The sequence below is a fragment of the Papio anubis genome, chromosome 14, assembly GCF_008728515.1.
Source record: "Papio anubis isolate 15944 chromosome 14, Panubis1.0, whole genome shotgun sequence".
Taxonomy (NCBI): Eukaryota; Metazoa; Chordata; class Mammalia; order Primates; family Cercopithecidae; genus Papio; species Papio anubis.
This window is the reverse complement of record NC_044989.1, coordinates 80,703,003-80,723,310: the sequence shown is the minus strand read 5'-3', so window position 1 is coordinate 80,723,310 and position 20,308 is coordinate 80,703,003. Positions and strand designations below refer to the sequence as shown.

Genomic DNA, 20,308 nt, shown 5'->3' with positions numbered 1-20,308 from the left:
TCTGGCCTCTCTAACTACAACAGATTTGCTCCATGAGCTTCTCTATTCTACCTCCCTAGTTCCAGATTATGTTTGGCCATCAGATTCATAACTCATATATCCCAGATTTCCTTCCCATTTGCTGAATCCACATTTTCAAGATTCTTATCTTTTCTTACCCCAAACTGGAGGTCTGGCCTCTGTACCCAATCACATGTTGGCATGATGGCTTGGGATGGTATTCTCGATGCCCAACTATTAGTCCTAGACTTGCAGCTATAGTGGTTCAGTTAGATGAGCGCAGGTTCCTTCCCCTAACAAACATGGAAAATGTCAAGAGTATTTTCAAAGCATATAAAGTATCTCTTATCCAATATACAACATTGAAGAAGAAGTTTGCCAACAGAAATCTATGGTCACCTGGGAGGAAGAGATTGGTCCAGTACACGCAATAGCTACATTGTAACCTGGTGAATCGAATATTTTCAAAACACAGGTAAAGACATCTGAGATAATAAGCAGGAGGAAAGAAAAAACTTTAGGTGAGCTTTTCTTTCTTTTACTCCTTTTTTAGTTCGTTGGACACTTAGAGGCATGAAATTAAAACTCGTGAAAAACAGTCATATCGACTGGCTGTGGTGACTCAAAAGTTGTCGTTTCTCGACTCAACTTTGCTGAAACACTTGATTCATGTTGTTCTTATTTAACCTAATTTGCATTGATTTAATCAGTGCTGGTATGCTTTAAATACATAATAAATTGGGATTCTGCAACTTAGATGACTTAGAATAGCTAAATTTCAATAAAGCTCATTTCAATCTGTTAATGTATACGGTTCTGCCAAGGGGTTTAAAACTGTAGAAAAGATGCAAACTTGCCACATTAGAGGTGGGAAAGGCTTAAAGATACCATATAGATAAAACAATTTGCAGGATAATAATGTGAAAAGCAATATATATAAAATATATATTTTTACATATAATATATATATAATTTATTTATTTTAATTACAGCCTAGGAGCATCTTCTAAGTTTTGAGTAGCACACTTAGAAGAAAACTCACATATAAATCAGTGAATTTAATTTTATTCCCTTTCTTTCTTGCCAACACTCAACTCTTCTGCCTCTCTGCACCAGCTCTACAAATCAAATGACATCCAAAGTGGGACCTCTTCTTGCCCATTTGGCAGCCTCTGTCACCACTTTGCCAAGCAGCCAGCATTAGGAGGTTTTTTTTTTTTTTTTTTTTTTTCCTAGCAGCCCTAGGGATTGGGTGGCGTGTACTCACAGTACTCACTGAATGGCTGGCAGCTGTTTAACCCTGCCTGCGCCTGCTCAATACCCCTCCCCCACCTCCCAACTCTTTAGAGTTTATGGCTCCATCAGCTGGCCTGCTGTCAGGAATAATTGTCTTGGCTAGAGGTGAAACCACTTGATGGTGAATTTGTTTGTCTGTCTGTTAAAGTGTTGCACAGCACCTTGGAGGTGCCAGGATAAAACCTGCAAATGCCTGATCCAGAGTTAGGTAGGCAGCAAGAGTGACAGAGAGGCAATCATCAAGAATGGCAAATTAAGAAAGAAAGAGAGAGAGAGAGAGAGAGAGAGAGAGAGAGAAAAGAAAGAAAAAGAAAGAAAGGGAGAGAGAGAGAGAGAGAGAGAGAAAGAACGAACGAACGAACCAAAGAAAGAAAACCATCTGTGCCAGTTGCAAGCTGTATGACCTTGGATAAACCATGATGTCTCTTGGCCTCAGTTTCGTCACGTGCAAAATTAAGGGGTTTGATTTTCTAATGTCTCTTCTAACTCCTAAGACAGCATGTGATGTCTAGGACATTTCAGATTTGTGTTCCTTCCAATTAAATGATACATCTCAGAGATGAATGACCAGGGCAGAGCTCAGATGAATACAAAATGGAATGATTCATGCCCCTGTTCATATGACTTTTCCTGAAAAGTACCACCAGTCTTTGGTGACTTTGATTCCATTGGTTGGTCTCTTCAGCTTAGATGCTAAGGACCAATCCAGTTACTTGTCCATTCTATCTACCCTGGTTCTGGTAATCCACCCTCATTCCTATCAAAGTAAGTGCCACTACACATAATGCCTACTGATTTTGAGTTCCTTAGAGGCAGAAACGATAGGAATTCAAAGAGCGGAGCTGGAGACTTACATTTGACTCTCCTTACCATCTCCCTGGGCATCTTTGTCAAGAAGGAAGGCTTACCCACACTCACTTCCCGCAGGCTTTCTCAGTCATCTTGGAGGATTTTGTTTAAACAGATGACCAACTGACCCTCCCCAGGGCAGACCCTCTCCAGACCAGTTGGCACAAGGTGTGTGTGTGTGGGGGGGGGGGGGGAGGGGGGGGTGCGGGGATCTCACTGTAAGGACTCCTATCTATAAATGATTGTGAATAGAAATAATGAGGCAAAGGCTTCTCGTCACATTTAGAGGAAAAAGTGGCACAATTCAGTGCAGTCTCAAAGCTTAATTAGGGATGTGTGTATGGAGACGGGTAGGCTTCATTATGGCTTAAACTACCACATCCCTACACATTCACACTCTCCTGGAGTAGAGTGCACTGCAGGGCCCAGCAATCACCATGAACAGCACAAGTCAGGGTTAGTCCTCCCCATGTCAGACAGCAGAATCGTTCTTTAATCCACCCTGTACCCCATATGTATCTATGGAGCCTGATGAAGCCCCGGAGGGATCTCAGTCAAGTCTCCCTGTACACAGACATACCTTTTTGCCACACCGGATCTCACACCACCGGGACTGGGATGGCTTCCCAAACTAGGTGGGTTTGGAAAGTATTTCCCCCTTCCACCTCAAAAAAGGGCTGGCTGACTGCAGAATTCCAGTACCCGCAAGGCAGGGGGTGGGGGGAGAGACAAAAAATCTTAGCCAAGCCCCAAATCATCGCCTTCCTGTGTCTTCTCTCAAGTTGCTTTTCTAAAGCAAAGGTCCAAATGTTGATTTCTTTGCAGATTCCTACGTATCTCTTACACGTAGACAGTTTTAAAGGAGAAAAGAATGTATCCCCAAAAGGGAACGGGGAGAGCACAGAATATTTCAGTTTCTTCCCACTTGGAAATATCTTGTCATGGATGATGCTACCCCTATCGCCACCTCCTTCCTCCCTCCTTTTATTTATTTTCTTTGAAATATGGACAAAAAAGCTTAAAGTCTTTTCCGTTTCATCAAAGAACATATATTACTTTAGTGGTTCGGTAAAATGTTGGTTTTATGCCCACCCCTTTTCAATCTGCCCATGTCTGAGGTGCTCGGGGAAGACGCACAATCGTGAGCAGCTTACGACACTCAGTGAGCAGTAGGTGCCTGTGCAAGCTCGCGCCTCACACTGCCTGGTGGAGAGAAGGAGCCCGGGCGCCGCTCGCCGCTTCCCGCGACGCCGCCCGCACCTCCCCGCCGCCCGCCGCCCGCAAAGCATGAGCGAGCCCGCTCTCTGCAGCTGCCCGGGGCGCGAATGGCAGGCTGTCTCCGCGGAGTAAAAGGTGGCGCCGGTCAGTGGTCGTTTCCAATGACGGACATTAACCAGACTGTCAAATCCTGGGGAGTCGCGAGCCCCGAGTTTGGAGTTTTTTTCCCCCACAACGTCACAGTCCGAACTGCAGAGGGAAAGGAAGGCGGCAGGAAGGCGAAGCCCGGGCTCCGGCACGTAGTTGGGAAACTTGCGGGTCCTAGAAGTCGCCTCCCCGCCTCGCCGGCCGCCCTTGCAGCCCCAAGCCGAGCAGCAAAGTGAGACATTGTGCGCCTGCCAGATCCGCCGGCCGCGGACCGGGGCTGCCTCGGAAACACAGAGGGGTCTTCTCTCGCCCTGCATATAATTAGCCTGCACACAAAGGGAGCAGCTGAATGGAGGTTGTCACTCTCTGGAAAAGGGTGGGTAAGACACTTTTTAATTAAATTCTTTCCCGAAGATTTTTTTTCCTCCCTTTTCTTTGCTGCAGCATCTAACATGGACCAAATCACCATCTCTTTGATCTTTCCGTGGCTGTGAACTTTCTATGCTGCCCAGCTTTCTGCATGCTTAGAGGTGAACGTGTGGTTTTTGGGGAGGGGGGTCCTTCTTTATTTCTATGTATTTATTTGATTTTTTGCCCTTTTCTCCTCCTCCCCCGCTCCCCCTCCCTCGGAATAAAATATGATGTAGATTTCTGACCGAGCGCTTCCAATGGACATTCTCCAGTCTCTCTGGAAAGATTCTCGCTAATGGATTTCCTGCTGCTCGGTCTCTGTCTATACTGGCTGCTGAGGAGGCCCTCGGGGGTGGTCTTGTGTCTGCTGGGGGCCTGCTTTCAGATGCTGCCCGCCGCCCCCAGCGGGTGCCCGCAGCTGTGCCGGTGCGAGGGGCGGCTGCTGTACTGCGAGGCGCTCAACCTCACCGAGGCGCCCCACAACCTGTCCGGCCTGCTGGGCTTGTCCCTGCGCTACAACAGCCTCTCGGAGCTGCGCGCCGGCCAGTTCACGGGGTTAATGCAGCTCACGTGGCTCTATCTGGATCACAATCACATCTGCTCGGTGCAGGGGGACGCCTTTCAGAAACTGCGCCGAGTTAAGGAACTCACGCTGAGTTCCAACCAGATCACCCAGCTGCCCAACACCACCTTCCGGCCCATGCCCAACCTGCGCAGCGTGGACCTCTCGTACAACAAGCTGCAGGCACTCGCGCCCGACCTCTTCCACGGGCTGCGGAAGCTCACCACGCTGCATATGCGGGCCAACGCCATCCAGTTTGTGCCCGTGCGCATATTCCAGGACTGCCGCAGCCTCAAGTTTCTCGACATCGGATACAATCAGCTCAAGAGTCTGGCGCGCAACTCTTTCGCCGGCTTATTTAAGCTCACCGAGCTGCACCTCGAGCACAACGACTTGGTCAAGGTGAACTTCGCCCACTTCCCGCGCCTCATCTCCCTGCACTCGCTCTGCCTGCGGAGGAACAAGGTGGCCATTGTGGTCAGCTCGCTGGACTGGGTTTGGAACCTGGAGAAAATGGACTTGTCGGGCAACGAGATCGAGTACATGGAGCCCCATGTGTTCGAGACCGTGCCGCACCTGCAGTCCCTGCAGCTGGACTCCAACCGCCTCACCTACATCGAGCCCCGGATCCTCAACTCTTGGAAGTCCCTGACAAGCATCACCCTGGCCGGTAACCTGTGGGACTGCGGGCGCAACGTGTGTGCCCTAGCCTCGTGGCTCAGCAACTTCCAGGGGCGCTACGATGGCAACTTGCAGTGCGCCAGCCCGGAGTACGCACAGGGCGAGGACGTCCTGGATGCCGTGTACGCCTTCCACCTGTGCGAGGATGGGGCCGAGCCCACCAGTGGCCACCTGCTCTCGGCCGTCACCAACCGCAGTGATCTGGGGCCCCCTGCCAGCTCGGCCACCACGCTCGCGGATGGCGGGGAGGGGCAGCACGACGGCACATTCGAGCCTGCCACCGTGGCTCTCCCCGGCGGCGAGCACGCCGAGAATGCCGTGCAGATCCACAAGGTGGTCACGGGCACCATGGCCCTCATCTTCTCCTTCCTCATCGTGGTCCTGGTGCTCTACGTGTCCTGGAAGTGTTTCCCAGCCAGCCTCAGGCAGCTCAGACAGTGCTTTGTCACGCAGCGCAGGAAGCAAAAGCAGAAACAGACCATGCATCAGATGGCTGCCATGTCTGCCCAGGAATACTACGTTGATTACAAACCGAACCACATTGAGGGAGCCCTGGTGATCATCAACGAGTATGGCTCCTGTACCTGCCACCAGCAGCCCGCCAGGGAATGCGAGGTGTGATTGTCCCAGTGGCTCTCAACCCATGCGCTACCAAATACGCCTGGGCAGCCGGGATGGGCCGGCGGGCACCAGGCTGGGGTCTCCTTGTCTGTGCTCTGATATGCTCCTTGACTGAAACTTTAAGGGGATCTCTCCCAGAGACTTGACATTTTAGCTTTATTGTGTCTTAAAAACAAAAACGAATTAAAACACAACAAAAAAATCCCCACCCCACAACCTTCAGGACAGTCTATCTTAAATTTCATATGAGAAACTCCTTCCTCCCTTTGAAGATCTGCCCATATTCAGGAATCTGAGAGTGTAAAAAAGGTACCAATCATTGATTTTTTTTTTTTTTTTTTTTGTAAACTAAAATGTTTAAAATAAAATAGCATTTACAGTTTTTACAGACTGGTGTAACCTAAATGAATTGTTACTTGTGTTACAAGAAAAGCAACAGTTAAAATTTCCTTGTGGGGTGGGGAGGGGAGTTGTCCAGGGGCCAGAAGGAAATTCCAGGAGCAAAGTAGTCAGATTCATTTTGAAATTTTAAAGAAGGGCCAACAAAGCTTATCAGATTAATGACTTATGTTAATTTACTCCACATGAGTAAGGACTGGAAAAAGAAAAACAGCAAGACCCTTTATATTATTGGGGCAAGGACAGTGCAATCTAACCACCTTCAAGCAAGTGAGAGGTGGACTGAGGACTGGGCATCCTTGCTCAGCCTTTAAAGCAGAGCATTGCAAATGGCTTTTAAAAGGCAGTGCCAGATAGTTTGTCCTAGGAACACGAAACATTTTTGCACTTAATGTAACCATCTTTCAAATCAACTCAAAATGTAACCATCTTTCAAATCAACTCAAAATCTCATCCCCAAATGCCACCTGTTCTTAATTCTCCTGAGTCTTTGATTCACCCGACATAGTAGCATTTGTGCCCTTTTTGTACCCCCTGTTAAAGGGAGCCCCTCAGCTCACTGCTCTCTTTGGTCTGGCTGAGGGGAAGGAGGCAGAATCCTGATATTTAGGGCTGAAAGCTGTGCTTCTGGAGCACAGTGCTAAGACTGCAGCACGCTTAGGTTCCCAGACAGTGACAGCACATTCCTAGTTTCTATGGGGAACGAGGAGAAAAGCCTACCTCAGGATGAATGCCTGCAGGGTAATGACTTGTAGCAAGAGACTTTAGGGGCAGAGGTGACAGAGCAGTGATGGGGTGGGGAGAGTGGGAGAAGATAATCATCTGATCCTGTGTTTGCATATTTCTGAGATAGGAATAATTTGTTAAACCAGGACAGAAAAGCTGCCTCTTCTCAGATTGCCCTTTTGTGTAATGCTTGCTTTCCCTATTTCTTTCTTTTTTCTTTTTTCTGTGTTGGGATTGATGATTGCTCCTTCTCATCCCTCATAGGTTTCCAGGTCCATCATTGAGATTTCAGTTTCTATTCAACTAAAGAGTGAGGAAGTGGTGGTAGTGGCAATTGGTGGGTACAGAGAAGGGAAGGGGAAAGCTGTGTGCATTGGACGGAGGGCTCCTTCATCAGATGATAATTTAAGCAAATGTATGATTGAAATAAACTGTGATGGATGACAGATGCTGAACCAGTGCAACCCACATCCCCAAGTCTTTCTCTTCCCTCTCTGACACTAAAGACTTACATCTTTCTGTTTTTATTTTTCCTTTTTTTTTTTTTTTTTTTTTTTTTTTTGAGAGAGAAGTCCAAATAGCAGGAAGAGGGATGGGGGGGATGAGGAACCACACACTACCATCCCCCAAAACGCAAATGTCTCCAGCTACCAATCTTAGGAGGCAAAATCAGCTTTTTGAAATGCAGAATGGTATCACCAGAAGGTTTCCTTAAACTAAGGGTTGGTGGTAGGTTTCTCTTCTACCTATGGAGAAACCAGTATGCCTAAAAATATTGTTTCTAAGAGTCTCTTTCAAGATAAATATTTTGCAAATGTCTTTTAAGATGTTAAGCCCTGGGAGACAGCTTCTTACACACACACACACACACACACACACACACACACACACCCCAACACCCCAGCTCATTTTTCCTGACCAGGAAACTTCATCTTGCTTTATTTATAATTAAAACATGACATTATGACACACATCATGCACATGACACCCATTCAGATTGTTAGTGTTCTAGAAGAGAGGTGCTTTGTTTGATAACTTTGAGGAGGGGGTTTTGAATTTAAGCATAATCATTTGGGTTTGCCTTTCTAAATAGCATACCACTCCGAGAGCAGGGGTAGCAGGAAAAAGATTCTCTCAGGTATGTGCCTTACCTAAAACCCTACTAAAGCGACCTCCTCTAGAAGACAGCATACCTTTTTTAGAAAAAAAAAAAAAAATTGTAGCAACTGAAGGAGGGCTCCTTGGATTCCGTGAACTTAACCATCTCATAGGAAGGCTACAGGAATCCAGCGCCCAAAGCTGCTCTGGCTTGGTGCATTAAAGAGCTGTGTGGGTGTGCTTATAGGGAAAGCTTTCAGAAGCAAAACCTTCCTGGCAAGCATCAGAACCACAAGTCCCCTCCTACCCTCTAGAAATCTGAATATTGGAAACTGTAGTTTATCTCCTATTGCCAAGACATTTTTATCTTTCACTCTTCTTGTTTCAAGGTGGCCATAAGAAAGAGAGAGAATAATCGTGCTTTGTTTTATGCTACTCCACCCACCCTGCCCATGATTAAATATCATATATGTAGAAGATCTTAAGTCTATGCATATTTCATGAAGAACCATTGGAAAGAGGAATCTGCAATCTGGGAGCTTAAGAGCAAATGATGACCATAGAAAGCTATGTTCTTACTTTGTGTGTGTGTCTGTATGTTTCTGTGTTGTGTGTCTTTGTAGGCAAACAAATGTTGTCTACACTAACAGGAATTTAGCTCACATCATTTCATGTCCCTGTGACTCTAGCTCTGGAGATTGGTGGGGGGAGGGGGAAGAGGAAAAGGCAGGAATAAGGGAAAGTGGTAGTTTTAACTAAGGTTTTGTAACATTTGAAATCTATTCTTTCTCAAATTAATTAATCTTTAAGCTTCGAGAAACTTGCTCTGACCCCTCTAAGCAAACTACTAAGCATTTAAAAGAGAATCTAATTTTTAAAGGTGTAGCACCTTTTTTTATTCTTCCCACAGAGGGTGCTAATCTCATTATCCTGTGCTATCTGAAAAGAACTTTAGGCCACAATTCACGTCTCATCCTGGGCATTGTGATGGATTGACCCTCCATTTGCAGTACCTTCCCAGCTGATTAAAGTTCAGCAGTGATATTGAGGTTTTTCGAATATTTATATAGAAAAAAAGTCTTTTCACATGACAAATGACACTCTCACATCAGTCTTAGCCCTAGTAGATTTTTAAGGTTGGACCAGAGGCAGCAGATTAAATGAGACCTGTCCTTTGCTGTACTCAGAAAAAAAAGGCAGTCGCTATGCTCAGATCATAGCCTTGATATTAATAGTTGAGACCACCTACCCACAATGCAGCCCATACTCCCAAGACTACAAAGTTGTCATCACAAAGAAAAGGTTATTCCAGTAAAAGGAAATAATTTTCTAAACAATGTAAAAATATTCTTCTGAACTTATCAAAGTATAAGAGTGCCCTGCCTTTTCTCTCTGCTTTCAAGAAGGCAGACATTTGGTATGATTTAGCATCAACAACACATTTATGAGTGTGTGTAAGTAATCAGAGGAGCAAATGCCACTTGTTATTCCTCCCAAGTTTTCCAAGCAAGTACACACAGATCTCTGGTAGGATTAGGGGCCACTTGTGTTTCTGGCTTATTTTAGTCAACTTGTCAGCAAGTTTGATGCCTAGTCTATCTGACATGGCCCAGTAGAAGAGGGCATTGATGGATCACATGAGATGGTAAAAGAAACATCATCACATACCCCTCTCACAGAGAAAATTATCAAAGAACCAGAAATTATATCTGTTTTGGAGCAAGAGTATCATAATTTTCAGGGTAGTCAAACATCAATCATCTCCTCTAGATGAGTGGTGATGTTGGTTGATTTGGATCTGCCATTGACAGAATGTCAAATAAAAAGGAATTAGCTAGCATATGACCATTAAATAGGCTTCTGAAATATATACACACACTCCTACCTCTCAGTCTATCTCTGTATATATAACAGCACACACACAAACATGCACACACACATATGTGTGTGTATATACATATATATGTATAAAACCACATATAACCACACACACATACATATATAACCATATACACACACACACACACACGTGCAGGCAGGTGACCACATTATGTAACTACCTTCTAGCACTAATTACCCTAATACTTTCTTCTTCATAATCAAACTTTTATTCAGGAAAGGATCTCATAAAATAAGTGACAGTTAAGATATAAAGGACTGATATGGCTGATGGTATTTTCAGGCATTAATGAATAGGTAGATGCTTTGCAGGCTGGGGAACTTCTGGGCTCCTTATGCCACAGCAGAGTGTAACCTGCTGTCTAGTGGGAAGAGCCAGCAAATGGGAATCTATTTTTTGAGAGTATTTTCCACCTCAGGGTTAAGAAATATATTTTTCCACTAAAGAATGCTCTACTCTGATTTTTTTTTTTTCTTTTCTGGGATTCAGGAGGCAAAATTCTTACTTCTGATTGGGCACCATCTCCTGGCCTTGCTCAACTGGACACAATTTCTGAAGACCTTTGCTTTTTTACTCCAAGTAAAGGGACTGGCTATTGCATTCTTACAGTTTAGACAAAGATATAAATGAGATGGAGAAATACAATTTACTGAGCAGTCACTAGTATGGTACCTTTATCTAGATCACCATAAGTGAGGGAGGTGCCAGCAACCTTATCTTCACATGAAGAACTTGAGGCTTACAGAGGTCAGGTATGTTGTGCAAAGTCACCCCGCTAGTGATTGGAAGCACTGTGATGTGCTGATTGACTTGGTGGCCTTTTCACTACACCCTGTTTCTTTATTCCTTGAATGGTTGCCCCTCCACCCCTGCACATAACAAAGAGCCTAGAACTAGACTGGGAACAGGACACATGCTCAACACATTCTTGTTGAATGCCATGGGCACAATGCTGAAATCCAGGAATTCTGACCATGACTTGTTTGCTCTGGTCACTGGTAATAGGGCAACGCAGGACTCTGCCAATAGAGGAGACTTCTCCAGGGTTCCAGGAGAAGAAATGGCCAGTACATTCAGTCCAACCCCTTAAAATAGGATTTTAGATTCAGAGAGAGTAAAGTATAGACATCCATATGTTATTGTCAGGGATTTATCTGCATTTCTTCCTTCGTGATTAAATGGATCATGTGTCTATGGTAATGGTTCTCAACCAGGGGCAAATTTGCCACCCAGTGGACATTTACTTGTTTGTGTCTGGAGACATTTTACATTTTTATGCATGGGTGAGGTGGTGCTACTGGTATCCAGTGGGCAGAAGTATGGATACTGTGACACATCCTACAAGCGAAGGACATCCCCTACATCAAATAATTATTTGACCTAAAATGTCAAGAGTGCTGAAGCTGACATTGCTGCTTCACGATGGAAAGTAATGGTGCTGTCTAAAGCATCATGCTGTGCTTCAGTTTTGCATGGAGTGGTCTTACTTCCGGGTTAGCTTTAGATTTACCTAGACTTATTCCCTTTAAGTCTTTCTCTTGCTAGGTAACTGGAAATCTAAATTAATAGCTGTTAGGTTCGTTGATAATCAGCAAAAGGGCCTATAGTTAACACATGCTTCTCAAAGAACATATGGCAAAACTTAAATTAACTAGGACAAAACTAGTCAGAACCCTCAATTGACCCACTTTTTCTTTAGCAATACCTCATTTAGGAAACAGGAAAAAAAAATCAAGTTAACAGTGGAGATTTAATTAACAAGAAGGAAAATGAGAAACTTGATATTCCTTCCAGGAGGGGTTCTGCAGTCTGAACAAATCCAATCCACCAGCCTGTGCCTTCTTCTTCCCCAACCAAAACTGTAATGTATGTGAGGTGGTGATGAACCTCTATTTAAAAAATCAGTGTACTAAAAAATAAATGCTTGAGGGGATAGATAGCTCATTTTCCATGATGTAATTATTACACATTGCATGCCTCTATCAAAATATCTCGTGTACCCCATAAATTTATGCATCTACTATGTACCCACAATAAATTTTTTAAAAACTAAAAAAAATAAATAAATAAAATAAGCTAGAAAAAAGTCAGTGTGCTCAGTCTAGTGGGTAGGGTGGACACATTTAGGGAAATGATTTCAGTCCTTAGAAACAGGATAGTCTAGAGATACAAGAATTGCAAACTGAAATCCATCTGGGGACACACAGGCAACACAGATGAGTGAGGTTCATGGGTAGATGAAATTATAAGGAACTGGATAATTCACTTAAAAGAATATAATTCACATTTGACTGGTTCTGGTTAATCAGAACATTTCTGCAGGGCAGGTCAAGTAACTGCTCTGGAAGAAATAGGGTCTAGAAGTCAGGAGTCATCATCTTTAGACATAGTACTGTTATTTATATGACTGGGATCATCTGTTAATCATCTTACTTACTTGGTCTCTGTCTCTACTTTAGATGGATTCATCTAGGTATTCCCTAAGAAACTTTCCAGTTTGGGGCTTGTATTTTACTATTTGTTTCCCCACAATAAAACTTAAAACAAAAGTGGTTTTCAAGACAGTGTCACTTAACCAGAAAATTAAAATTCCCCTGAATTCCTTTTCCTCCAGACATTCTGATTCATCAGGCTTGCCTGAATATGAATGAGCAGATATAGGTTAAAAAAAAATCACTGAGAGTCAGGGGCTTCAGAGAGGTAGGTGGACATGCTGGAAAACAGATGAGAAGATGAGAAAGCTCAGGCATGTGTGGGTGGGAAAACTGGGTTTTTAGAATGTGCAGGAAGAGATGAAAGGGAATCCTAAAGAGGACACACACACTCACCCGCACATGAGACCTAAGACACAGGGATGTGCCGTGAAGTAGCCCCCTACCCACAAAAAAAATAAATTAATTAATTAAAAAAATTGTTCAGGACTCTGAACATGACATACTACATTGTAAATGGCCACAATGGATATTAGGAGTTGAGAGACCTTTCTAGTAAAATGGGGTGTGGGATGGGAGGGAAAGAGAGAGAAAGAGAGTTTGAGAAGAAGAAAAGGCAAGGTGGGGGAAGGAGATGAGAGAAGAGAGAACAAAACAAATCAGAAAGAAAAAAGAAAAAGAGAGAAGAAGAGGAGAGAGTTTCAAGATCTGTGTTTTATGCTACTCAAGTTATCATAAGTAGCTGTGATTACACTGATTCCTCAATCCTTTTCAATCATTTCTTTATTCTGTTCTACCAGGTTAGCTATTTGTCTGTTCTCAATGTAATGTCACAAAGTTATTTTCCCTTGTGTTATGAGAAGAAGGAATTCATTTTCTAGCTGCATCTTATTTCTCTATTGCTCAGCTAGCAGAGTGCTTGTCAACCCTGGCTGCACACTGGAACCACTTGGAGCCTCAATAAATACTGACTCCTGGGCCCCACCCTCAAGAGATTGTGAGTTAACTGGTCTGGGATGTGGCCTTGGTGAGGAGAATTATTATTATTATTATTATTATTATTTATTTATTTATTTATTTATTATTATTATTATTTTTAAGCTTCCCAGGTGATTCCAAAGTTCAGCCAAGGCTGAGAAGCACTGAGCTAGCGGGTTGCCTACCCAGAGCATGGACAACTCAGCAATCTACAACATCCAAAAGTCTGACTGCAGCTCTTTAAAAATACATGGTGGGCTGGTGCCTAGGCTCCATGGGGTCAGGTTACATGGGCTACATGGCAGGGAGAAGGGAGTCACGTTCCCACATGCCTGCCATTGACTCCATCTGGTGGCACTGATAGAAGAAAGACTTGCAAGCATCGGTGTACTCAGAATTAGTCTCTGAGCACTCTATAGTTTACAAAGTGCTGTTTAGAATTATACTTATATTTGTTTTTATTCTCCCAATAATTTCAGAAGGCAGACAAAAACTTGTCCCATTTTTAAGACAAGAAGACTCAATCTGAAAAGTTTCAGTAGCTTGCCCAAGGTCATTGTTACTGCTGGGCTGGCACTGAGAAATGCCTCTTCTAAATTCTGGGTCTTTCCTCCTCTACCACCTTCCTTTCCTTCTCTAATTGGTTGTGTCATTATAAGGTAAAGCTAGTCCTGCTCAAAATATACAAATCAATAACTCCTTTAGGAGGATTCTTGGAAAACCCATTGCACACAGGCTCCTACACCTCCTGCAACTGAAGTCTTGCAGTTACAAAGTTTGACATTATAGTGTCACCACTGCCCTTCTGTGTCTCCACCCCATTCCCAAGCCTGACGCTCTTTTCTTTGCCATAGGAGACTCCATGACACCCAGGAGACAGCCAAATAGGCATCAGTTCTTTCCAAATACCCCAACACTAAAATATTCCCTTCTCACTGAGTCTACTGCATCCATAGATTTGCCACCAGCTCTTCCAAGAATGTAAACACTAAATCCTAGTAGGACACTGATCGGTGGAATGGTGATAATTCTACTTTGGGGATTTTTGCAACTTAAACAAGGATTTTTGGGGGAAATAACCAAAGGAAATCACTCTAATGCTGGAATTTCATTTCAATTTCACTTAAACAGATGGTGGCATACATTTGGCCAGGACATCCGACCTTGTTCCCCTTAAATGAAACAACACAAGTGAATGCCCACTTATAAGAGCAGATTTGTCAACAGTTTATGGGGTTTAAAGTAAGACCAGGATAAAGATTGGATCTTCTGTCATATTTTACCTCCTTAAACCAAAGTCTTCTTTAAAAATCACATATTTTTAGGTGTTCACCATCAGCATATTTATCCTCAGTGAAGAACTCTCAATATTGCAAACTATGTGTAGCAGGGATCTCTATCTCAGAAATATTGTAGGCAGCCTTCGGTAAAAGTGAGATGGCTCAGCAGTGCACAGAGCTAGCTGGATTAGTCTGCCACAGAAAGGTCTGGAAAAGCCAAGTTACACACAATTAATGGAACAATGCAACAATCTGTCTTCAGCTGGCCAAAGCAATTCTGTCATTTGTCCCTCAGCTGCAGAACAACCACTCACTCTGTTATTTTGCCTCACTGTCTCTGCTCCATAGTGATTTCATTTATGGTGAAATCTATATTTCCCTGCAACTGAGACTGCGTTTCTTTATTTTTTAAAAATTTTTATTCTAACAATAAGGGGACTTCTCAGAATGCAGCAGCACTGCTTTGCTGTCCAGGTCATTTTTTAATCTGAGTGTTTCATATTGATCCTTTTTGCATATTATTTCAAAAATCATAAAGGTACATAAAAAAAGAGCAAACATGCTGTAGGAAAGAAAAGGAGAAGCTACATTATAACTGAAATGCCACTAAAGATAACATATCACTCAGATGCCTTTAACTTCTGATTATATTGCTCAACTCATTCAATCAAAGTAGCACAACATTTCTTGTTCAGAGCTTAAGTCAACATTTGTGGAGTGAACAATAGAACCATTTAACTTGTAAATGATTGCAGCTGTGAAGGTGAGGCATTCTCAAGAGGACTGTGTTGGCATAGGCCTATCAGACTCACTATGAGAGTATGCAGAAGAGGCCTCTACTTCTTCCTGATCCATTTATGAAATATGACCCCCACCTATAGGAGTGTTAATCATATATTTTACTTACTAGGTGCCTGGCAACCTGCTAAATCCTCAAGATTTTCTCATTTAAGCCCTGCAAAAAGCCTTCATCCCTCCTTGCTCAGAGTAGTATTAGCATGCTCCCTTTACAAACAGGTAAACTGAGGTCTGGCAGGGGGTCAACAACTTGCCCAAGGTCACTTACCATGGTAGGATGATGTGTCAAGGGAGACACATTCCTTGGGTTCAAATTCTGGCTGAGTGACTTTGGCAAGGCACTTAACCTTTCTGATCATCAGTTCCTTCATCTATAAAATGAACATAGGGTTGTTATAAGAATCAAGCTCATTGTTATTGAGACTGAAAGGAGTTATTCCTTATAAAGTGCTTAGAATGGTGTCTGGCATATGGCAAGTACTAGATAAGTGTTTTCTAAATAAAATATAAATAGAACAAGGTCACATAGCCAGGAAAGGGTTGAATCCGAGTGTAACCAGGATTGCCATCCTGCAAAGCCAGGCTATCACCATTTTCTTCTGTGATAAGATGAGACTCAAAAACCTGAATTCCTGAAGGCTCTGGGTCTAAAAGAGGGATATGGAGGTAGTGAAGTCTGGAGTTGCAAAGACTACACATGGTTTCCTTCCCAGCTTTCTAACTGGCTGGACCTCAGCCCATACACCACTCACTGACTTTGTTCTGGTTCTTTAGTGGCTTGGCTTTACCATTGTGGTCTGGCAGCCCTGGTGAACCTAATCCCGGAATACACGTGGCCATGTGCACACACATTCGTGCACACATATCTTCCAGTTTTCCTGGGAGCTGAAGGCTAGCGGCCAGCTACGTGGGCCTTCTGGTGATGTGGCAAAACTTATTTCCCCATCTGAGCTGTTTGCTATCTGTAGTCAATTCCTGGAGGTGAAAAGCTGCTACCCAGCTTGCAATTGTTATCCAACTCCCAAACTCTTATTTAATATTGGCAATATCAAATCATACTGGCCCCTGGGACACTAAGCATACATCTTCAGCTGAAACAGATTTGCTGGTGTTTATTTAAAGAAGCTTTTTATTTGTGTACTCACAGCCATAGTTGGATGCTGCTCAAGTAAATTTAACAAATGACGAAGTACTCATCTGAGGTTGACCCTTTCTTCTGGCAGAGGAGGTCCTGTATCAAGAGGCAAACTCCACGTCCCAGCTTTGACACTAATTTGCTCCTGGCCCTTGAGCAAGTCAGTTCCATCTGTCCAGAACTTACTTTCTTGTGTCTGTAGTGGTGAATTCTGGCTTTCCTTCTGGTTCTCCAATTTATTAGGTAGGGTATGAAGTTAAGGAGGAGAAAATAAAAGTAAGAGTAACTTTCCATACATTCTCCTTTGCTATCACTTATCAACAGGCAAAGCAATGAACTTCCCCAAAGGGAAAGACTCCAGTGTCTTCAGAGATCTACCACATCCCATAAGGAAAAACTATGTTTGGTCAGAGGGAACATTCTCTTTTGCAACTAGGGAATTGAGATACCAAAAGTTGAATGTGTTTCAAGCCACACCTTGTTCTTTGGGATTCATTCACAGAATGATTAAAGCATGCTCTGTCCGAGCTTTGGCCAGAAATATTGGGAATACTTTGGCCGTAGTGAAACCTCAATACTTGAATCTATACTACCAGGGGATGTTAGAGCTGTTGGGAAATTGAGGACACCTTCAGTTTAGTGTTTTATGTCTTTGCTGGCTTGTTTTATTGTTTGTTTTCTACCCTCCTTCATTTTTTCTTTCCTTCCCTCCATCCTTCCTTCCTTCTTTTCTTTTTACTGAATTTATAGTTATGAGCTACACCAGTCACTCACAACAAGAGCAAAATGGCACTGAGGGAGCAAACACTGTTTCTTATGTGGGTGAAATAAATTTTACTAATTTTTGGCATAAAGCATAGATATACATATAGTACATAAACAGATATACAACATATCTATGGTATTAAGATTTCAGGGAGGGGGAGTGATTAGGAAAAATAAATGTCTAAATAGTATTTTCTAGGCGGGGGTGAGGAATGAAAAAAAATGACTGGGAAACACTGAGCTAGATAATGATTACAATGGGGGAAAAAAAAACAGCAAAAAGTAAAAGCATCACGGGAACCCCAAAAAGCATCACGGGAACCTCACCATGGTGAGGCTGGTGAGGTTCCTGTGATGCTTTTACGTTTTGCTGTCTTTTTCTCCCCCATGGTAATCACTGGGGAAGAAATGAGAAGGTCAAGGAAGTTTGGGTACTTCAGTATTCAAAACCAGGACTGAGACTATTTGGACAGGTTCATATGAGGGACTTTGTCTTATCAGCTCCTTCTGCACTCAACACATCCCAGAGTTGTCTTTATTTGGAGGATTCATGATGTACTAAAAAACTATCTGGTAGGGAATTAATTAGACAGAGCTTCTGCCATTTGCTGGCTTAGATAAATCAGCACTTTTCTGGACCTCAATTCCCTTGTCTATAAAATTCAGAAAACAATCCCTGCTCAGCCTGCTTCACAAGGATCTGGTAAAGATCAAATGAGATCATGTGAGTGACAGAACTTAAAAAGCTGTGAGGTCCTACGCAAAGATTTAAGGCAGTGGGAGGAGAGTGGTGAGAACCTGAACTGTGTGGTTGGCCCCTTACACAGAGTGACTTTTGAGGGCCACATCCTTAAACTCTTCTCCACAGGGATTTAATTCCTGCTCTTGGTCACTGCTCTGAATTAAGTCCTTCATGACTCTGTCATCCGTAGCAGGGAGCAGGGAGACAAGTACACCATTGGCTGCTTATTAGGAAGAAGGCCCTCCTGTCAGTTGGCTTTTTTCCCTACCATATAACACAGTCTGACCCAAGTGGGGGCCTTAGGCAGTCACTAGTGTGACTCTGTGAACCTGTGTGTCCACATCTGTAAAATGACCATATCAGTGGCTGCCTTGTTGGTTTTTAGGAAGATTATCAGAGAGCACATGTGCGTTGAGTCGGCCAAATTGCTGGCCAGTAGTACATTCTCAATCAGAATTAGTCCCACCCCTGCCCCAACATCACAGTAGAGTGACATGTTATGTTTACAAAAATAGCCTCAGGGGAAATGTGGATGGCATTAGGAGCAATTGGTTCCCAGAAGCAGAAGCTAAGAAGAGGATTTAAGAAGTTTATTGAATGAGAACACTAAATTAGTAATATAAAAATTATCTCTAAAGAGGCAAGAACTGGAGTAGAGATTAGTAGGGCACGTAACATTGCAGAATAATTAGTAAACAGGATGAAGAATAGCACCCTCTCTGTTAGTCAATGGCAGCTGGAATGTTAAGAGGGAAGTTACAAAAATCCCTTACACCACTACAGATGCTCTGACACTTGCCTCAGGTAACTGTCTTTTATTTATTTATTTATTTATTTATTTATTTATTTATTTATTTATTTATTTTAATATAATGGTTCTTCCCAGTTCTGTCAACAGATTCAGTCCCCAGTCCTCCTTCTCTGAGCAGACCTCTCATCCGCAGCATATACCTGCTAGATCTTCTAAGAGCTAACATGGAGACTTCTGGAAGAAGGTGGGAGAGAAGTCCATCTCGGCTTGATTAACCATGTATCACATCATATTACTCCCACCTTAAAAGTGCACCCGTTGTTTTTCTAAGCCCTCACACAAAGGGTACTACTGTGGTCCCATATCTGTCAGCCCTTGAGAAACGCTGTTCTTGGACCTCACAGCCAAGCAGCCCTGAACTGCAGCAAAATCCAGCAACACATTTAGCAGCGAGCCGCCTGCTGAGCTCCACTGGTTTATCCAGGGCCACCAACCCCAAAGAACTGGGATGAAAGCAGATGTGAGAGAGGAAAAGGATCTGTTTTTGTTTTATTTTCTACCAGGCCCAGCTCTTTGTTGGGGGGGAAAAAAAAGAAGAAAAATCGAGCTCCAAGCTGGTGCCCTGCCAAGCTTCCTCCCCTTCCTTCCTAGTCCAAGCACTCCACCGTCTGTGCAGACTGCATAACAGCAGTTTCTGGAAACAGGCTGAAGAATCTGGGCCAGTCCAGAGGCAGTGGATTCCTGGTTTTTGTGTGGTGGGGTTTTAGGAATTTTATTTTTCACCTTAATTCTTTCAATAACTGCCAGCTGTTTGAAGCACATCCATTATCAACAGCTTCTGTTTGTAAAATGAGACTGAAGGTATCCTCTCCAGAGGAATTCCTGAATCTTCTCTGTAGTTCAATGCTTTCACTGACAGTTTGGCTCAAAAAGTATGAGTGTGGTAAATATTAAAGAATGTTAATACAAATGTGATGAAACACCTAGGGATCTCTTTTTTTCTCCCCCCAAATTCTGCTTTGCTCACTACTAAAGTTAATCTTGACAGAAAATTTACTTCTCTGATCCACATCATTTCCCAAAGCAATTTTCCAACAGCAAACATAAATTTCTGGTGATCGCTTGGAGGTTTTCAATCCCTGTGTTAAGGAGGCCATGGGGTTTCAACTGTTTGCCTCACTTTCAGGTAAATGTCCCTCACTTGAAATGCTATCACCAGAGGACCCTGGGCAGCAACTAAGGACAAAGGTCCAAAAATGAGTTTTGAGGTATCAACAAAAATAGGTTTGGTAGCGGGGAGATTATCTGAGTATCAAGATCAAATCTTAAAAAGGAAATTAAGTCATTAACTAAGGAAGTAATTGCCTAAGCCCACATATCTGTAGCCGCAAATAAGATGAAGCACTAAGTAAATGCAGTGCCTTTACCTGGTGCTGGACTTTGAGCTGGTTAATGCAGATTACATTTATACCCTATCGAAGGTGTGAGTTAAGCACATATCATGAGATGACATTTGTGC

The 20,308-nt window shown here is 43.2% G+C and overlaps 2 protein-coding genes across 11 annotated transcripts in view; one reads left to right on the top strand and one right to left on the bottom strand.

Annotated features, from left to right (window-relative positions):
- Window positions 1-20,308, bottom strand: part of CTNNA2 (catenin alpha 2) — a 1,322,067-nt gene that overhangs the window by 345,394 nt on the left and 956,365 nt on the right. For 2 of the 8 annotated variants that reach the window (XM_021925280.2, XM_021925282.2), the window contains exon 1: window positions 2,726-2,945. The exons of the other annotated variants lie outside the window; for them this stretch is intronic. The gene's annotated coding sequence lies outside the window, so the exon portion shown is untranslated. Of the gene's footprint in view, window positions 1-2,725; window positions 2,946-20,308 lie in introns of those variants that run through there. 8 annotated transcript variants of the gene reach the window in all.
- On the top strand, window positions 3,305-19,757 carry LRRTM1 (leucine rich repeat transmembrane neuronal 1). 3 transcript variants are annotated; one of them, XR_004178396.1, is made up of 3 exons: window positions 3,305-3,886; window positions 4,158-6,094; window positions 18,925-19,757. XR_004178396.1 is itself a non-coding variant. In XM_003908882.4 (2 exons), the coding sequence occupies exon 2, from the start codon at window positions 4,217-4,219 to the stop codon at window positions 5,783-5,785; it is 1,569 nt and encodes a 522-aa protein (XP_003908931.1). In that variant the 5' UTR covers window positions 3,305-3,886; window positions 4,158-4,216; the 3' UTR covers window positions 5,786-6,169. The 3 variants fall into 3 exon arrangements, 1 of the variants encoding a protein (XP_003908931.1); XM_003908882.4 differs by lacking the exon at window positions 18,925-19,757 and having other exon boundaries at window positions 4,158-6,169; XR_001894305.2 differs by lacking the exon at window positions 3,305-3,886 and having other exon boundaries at window positions 4,095-6,094.

Excerpts from the sequence above, each read along its gene's own strand:
- LRRTM1 (XM_003908882.4), top strand. The coding sequence starts at position 4,217 with ATGGATTTCCTGCTGCTCGGTCTCTGTCTATACTGGCTGCTGAGGAGG.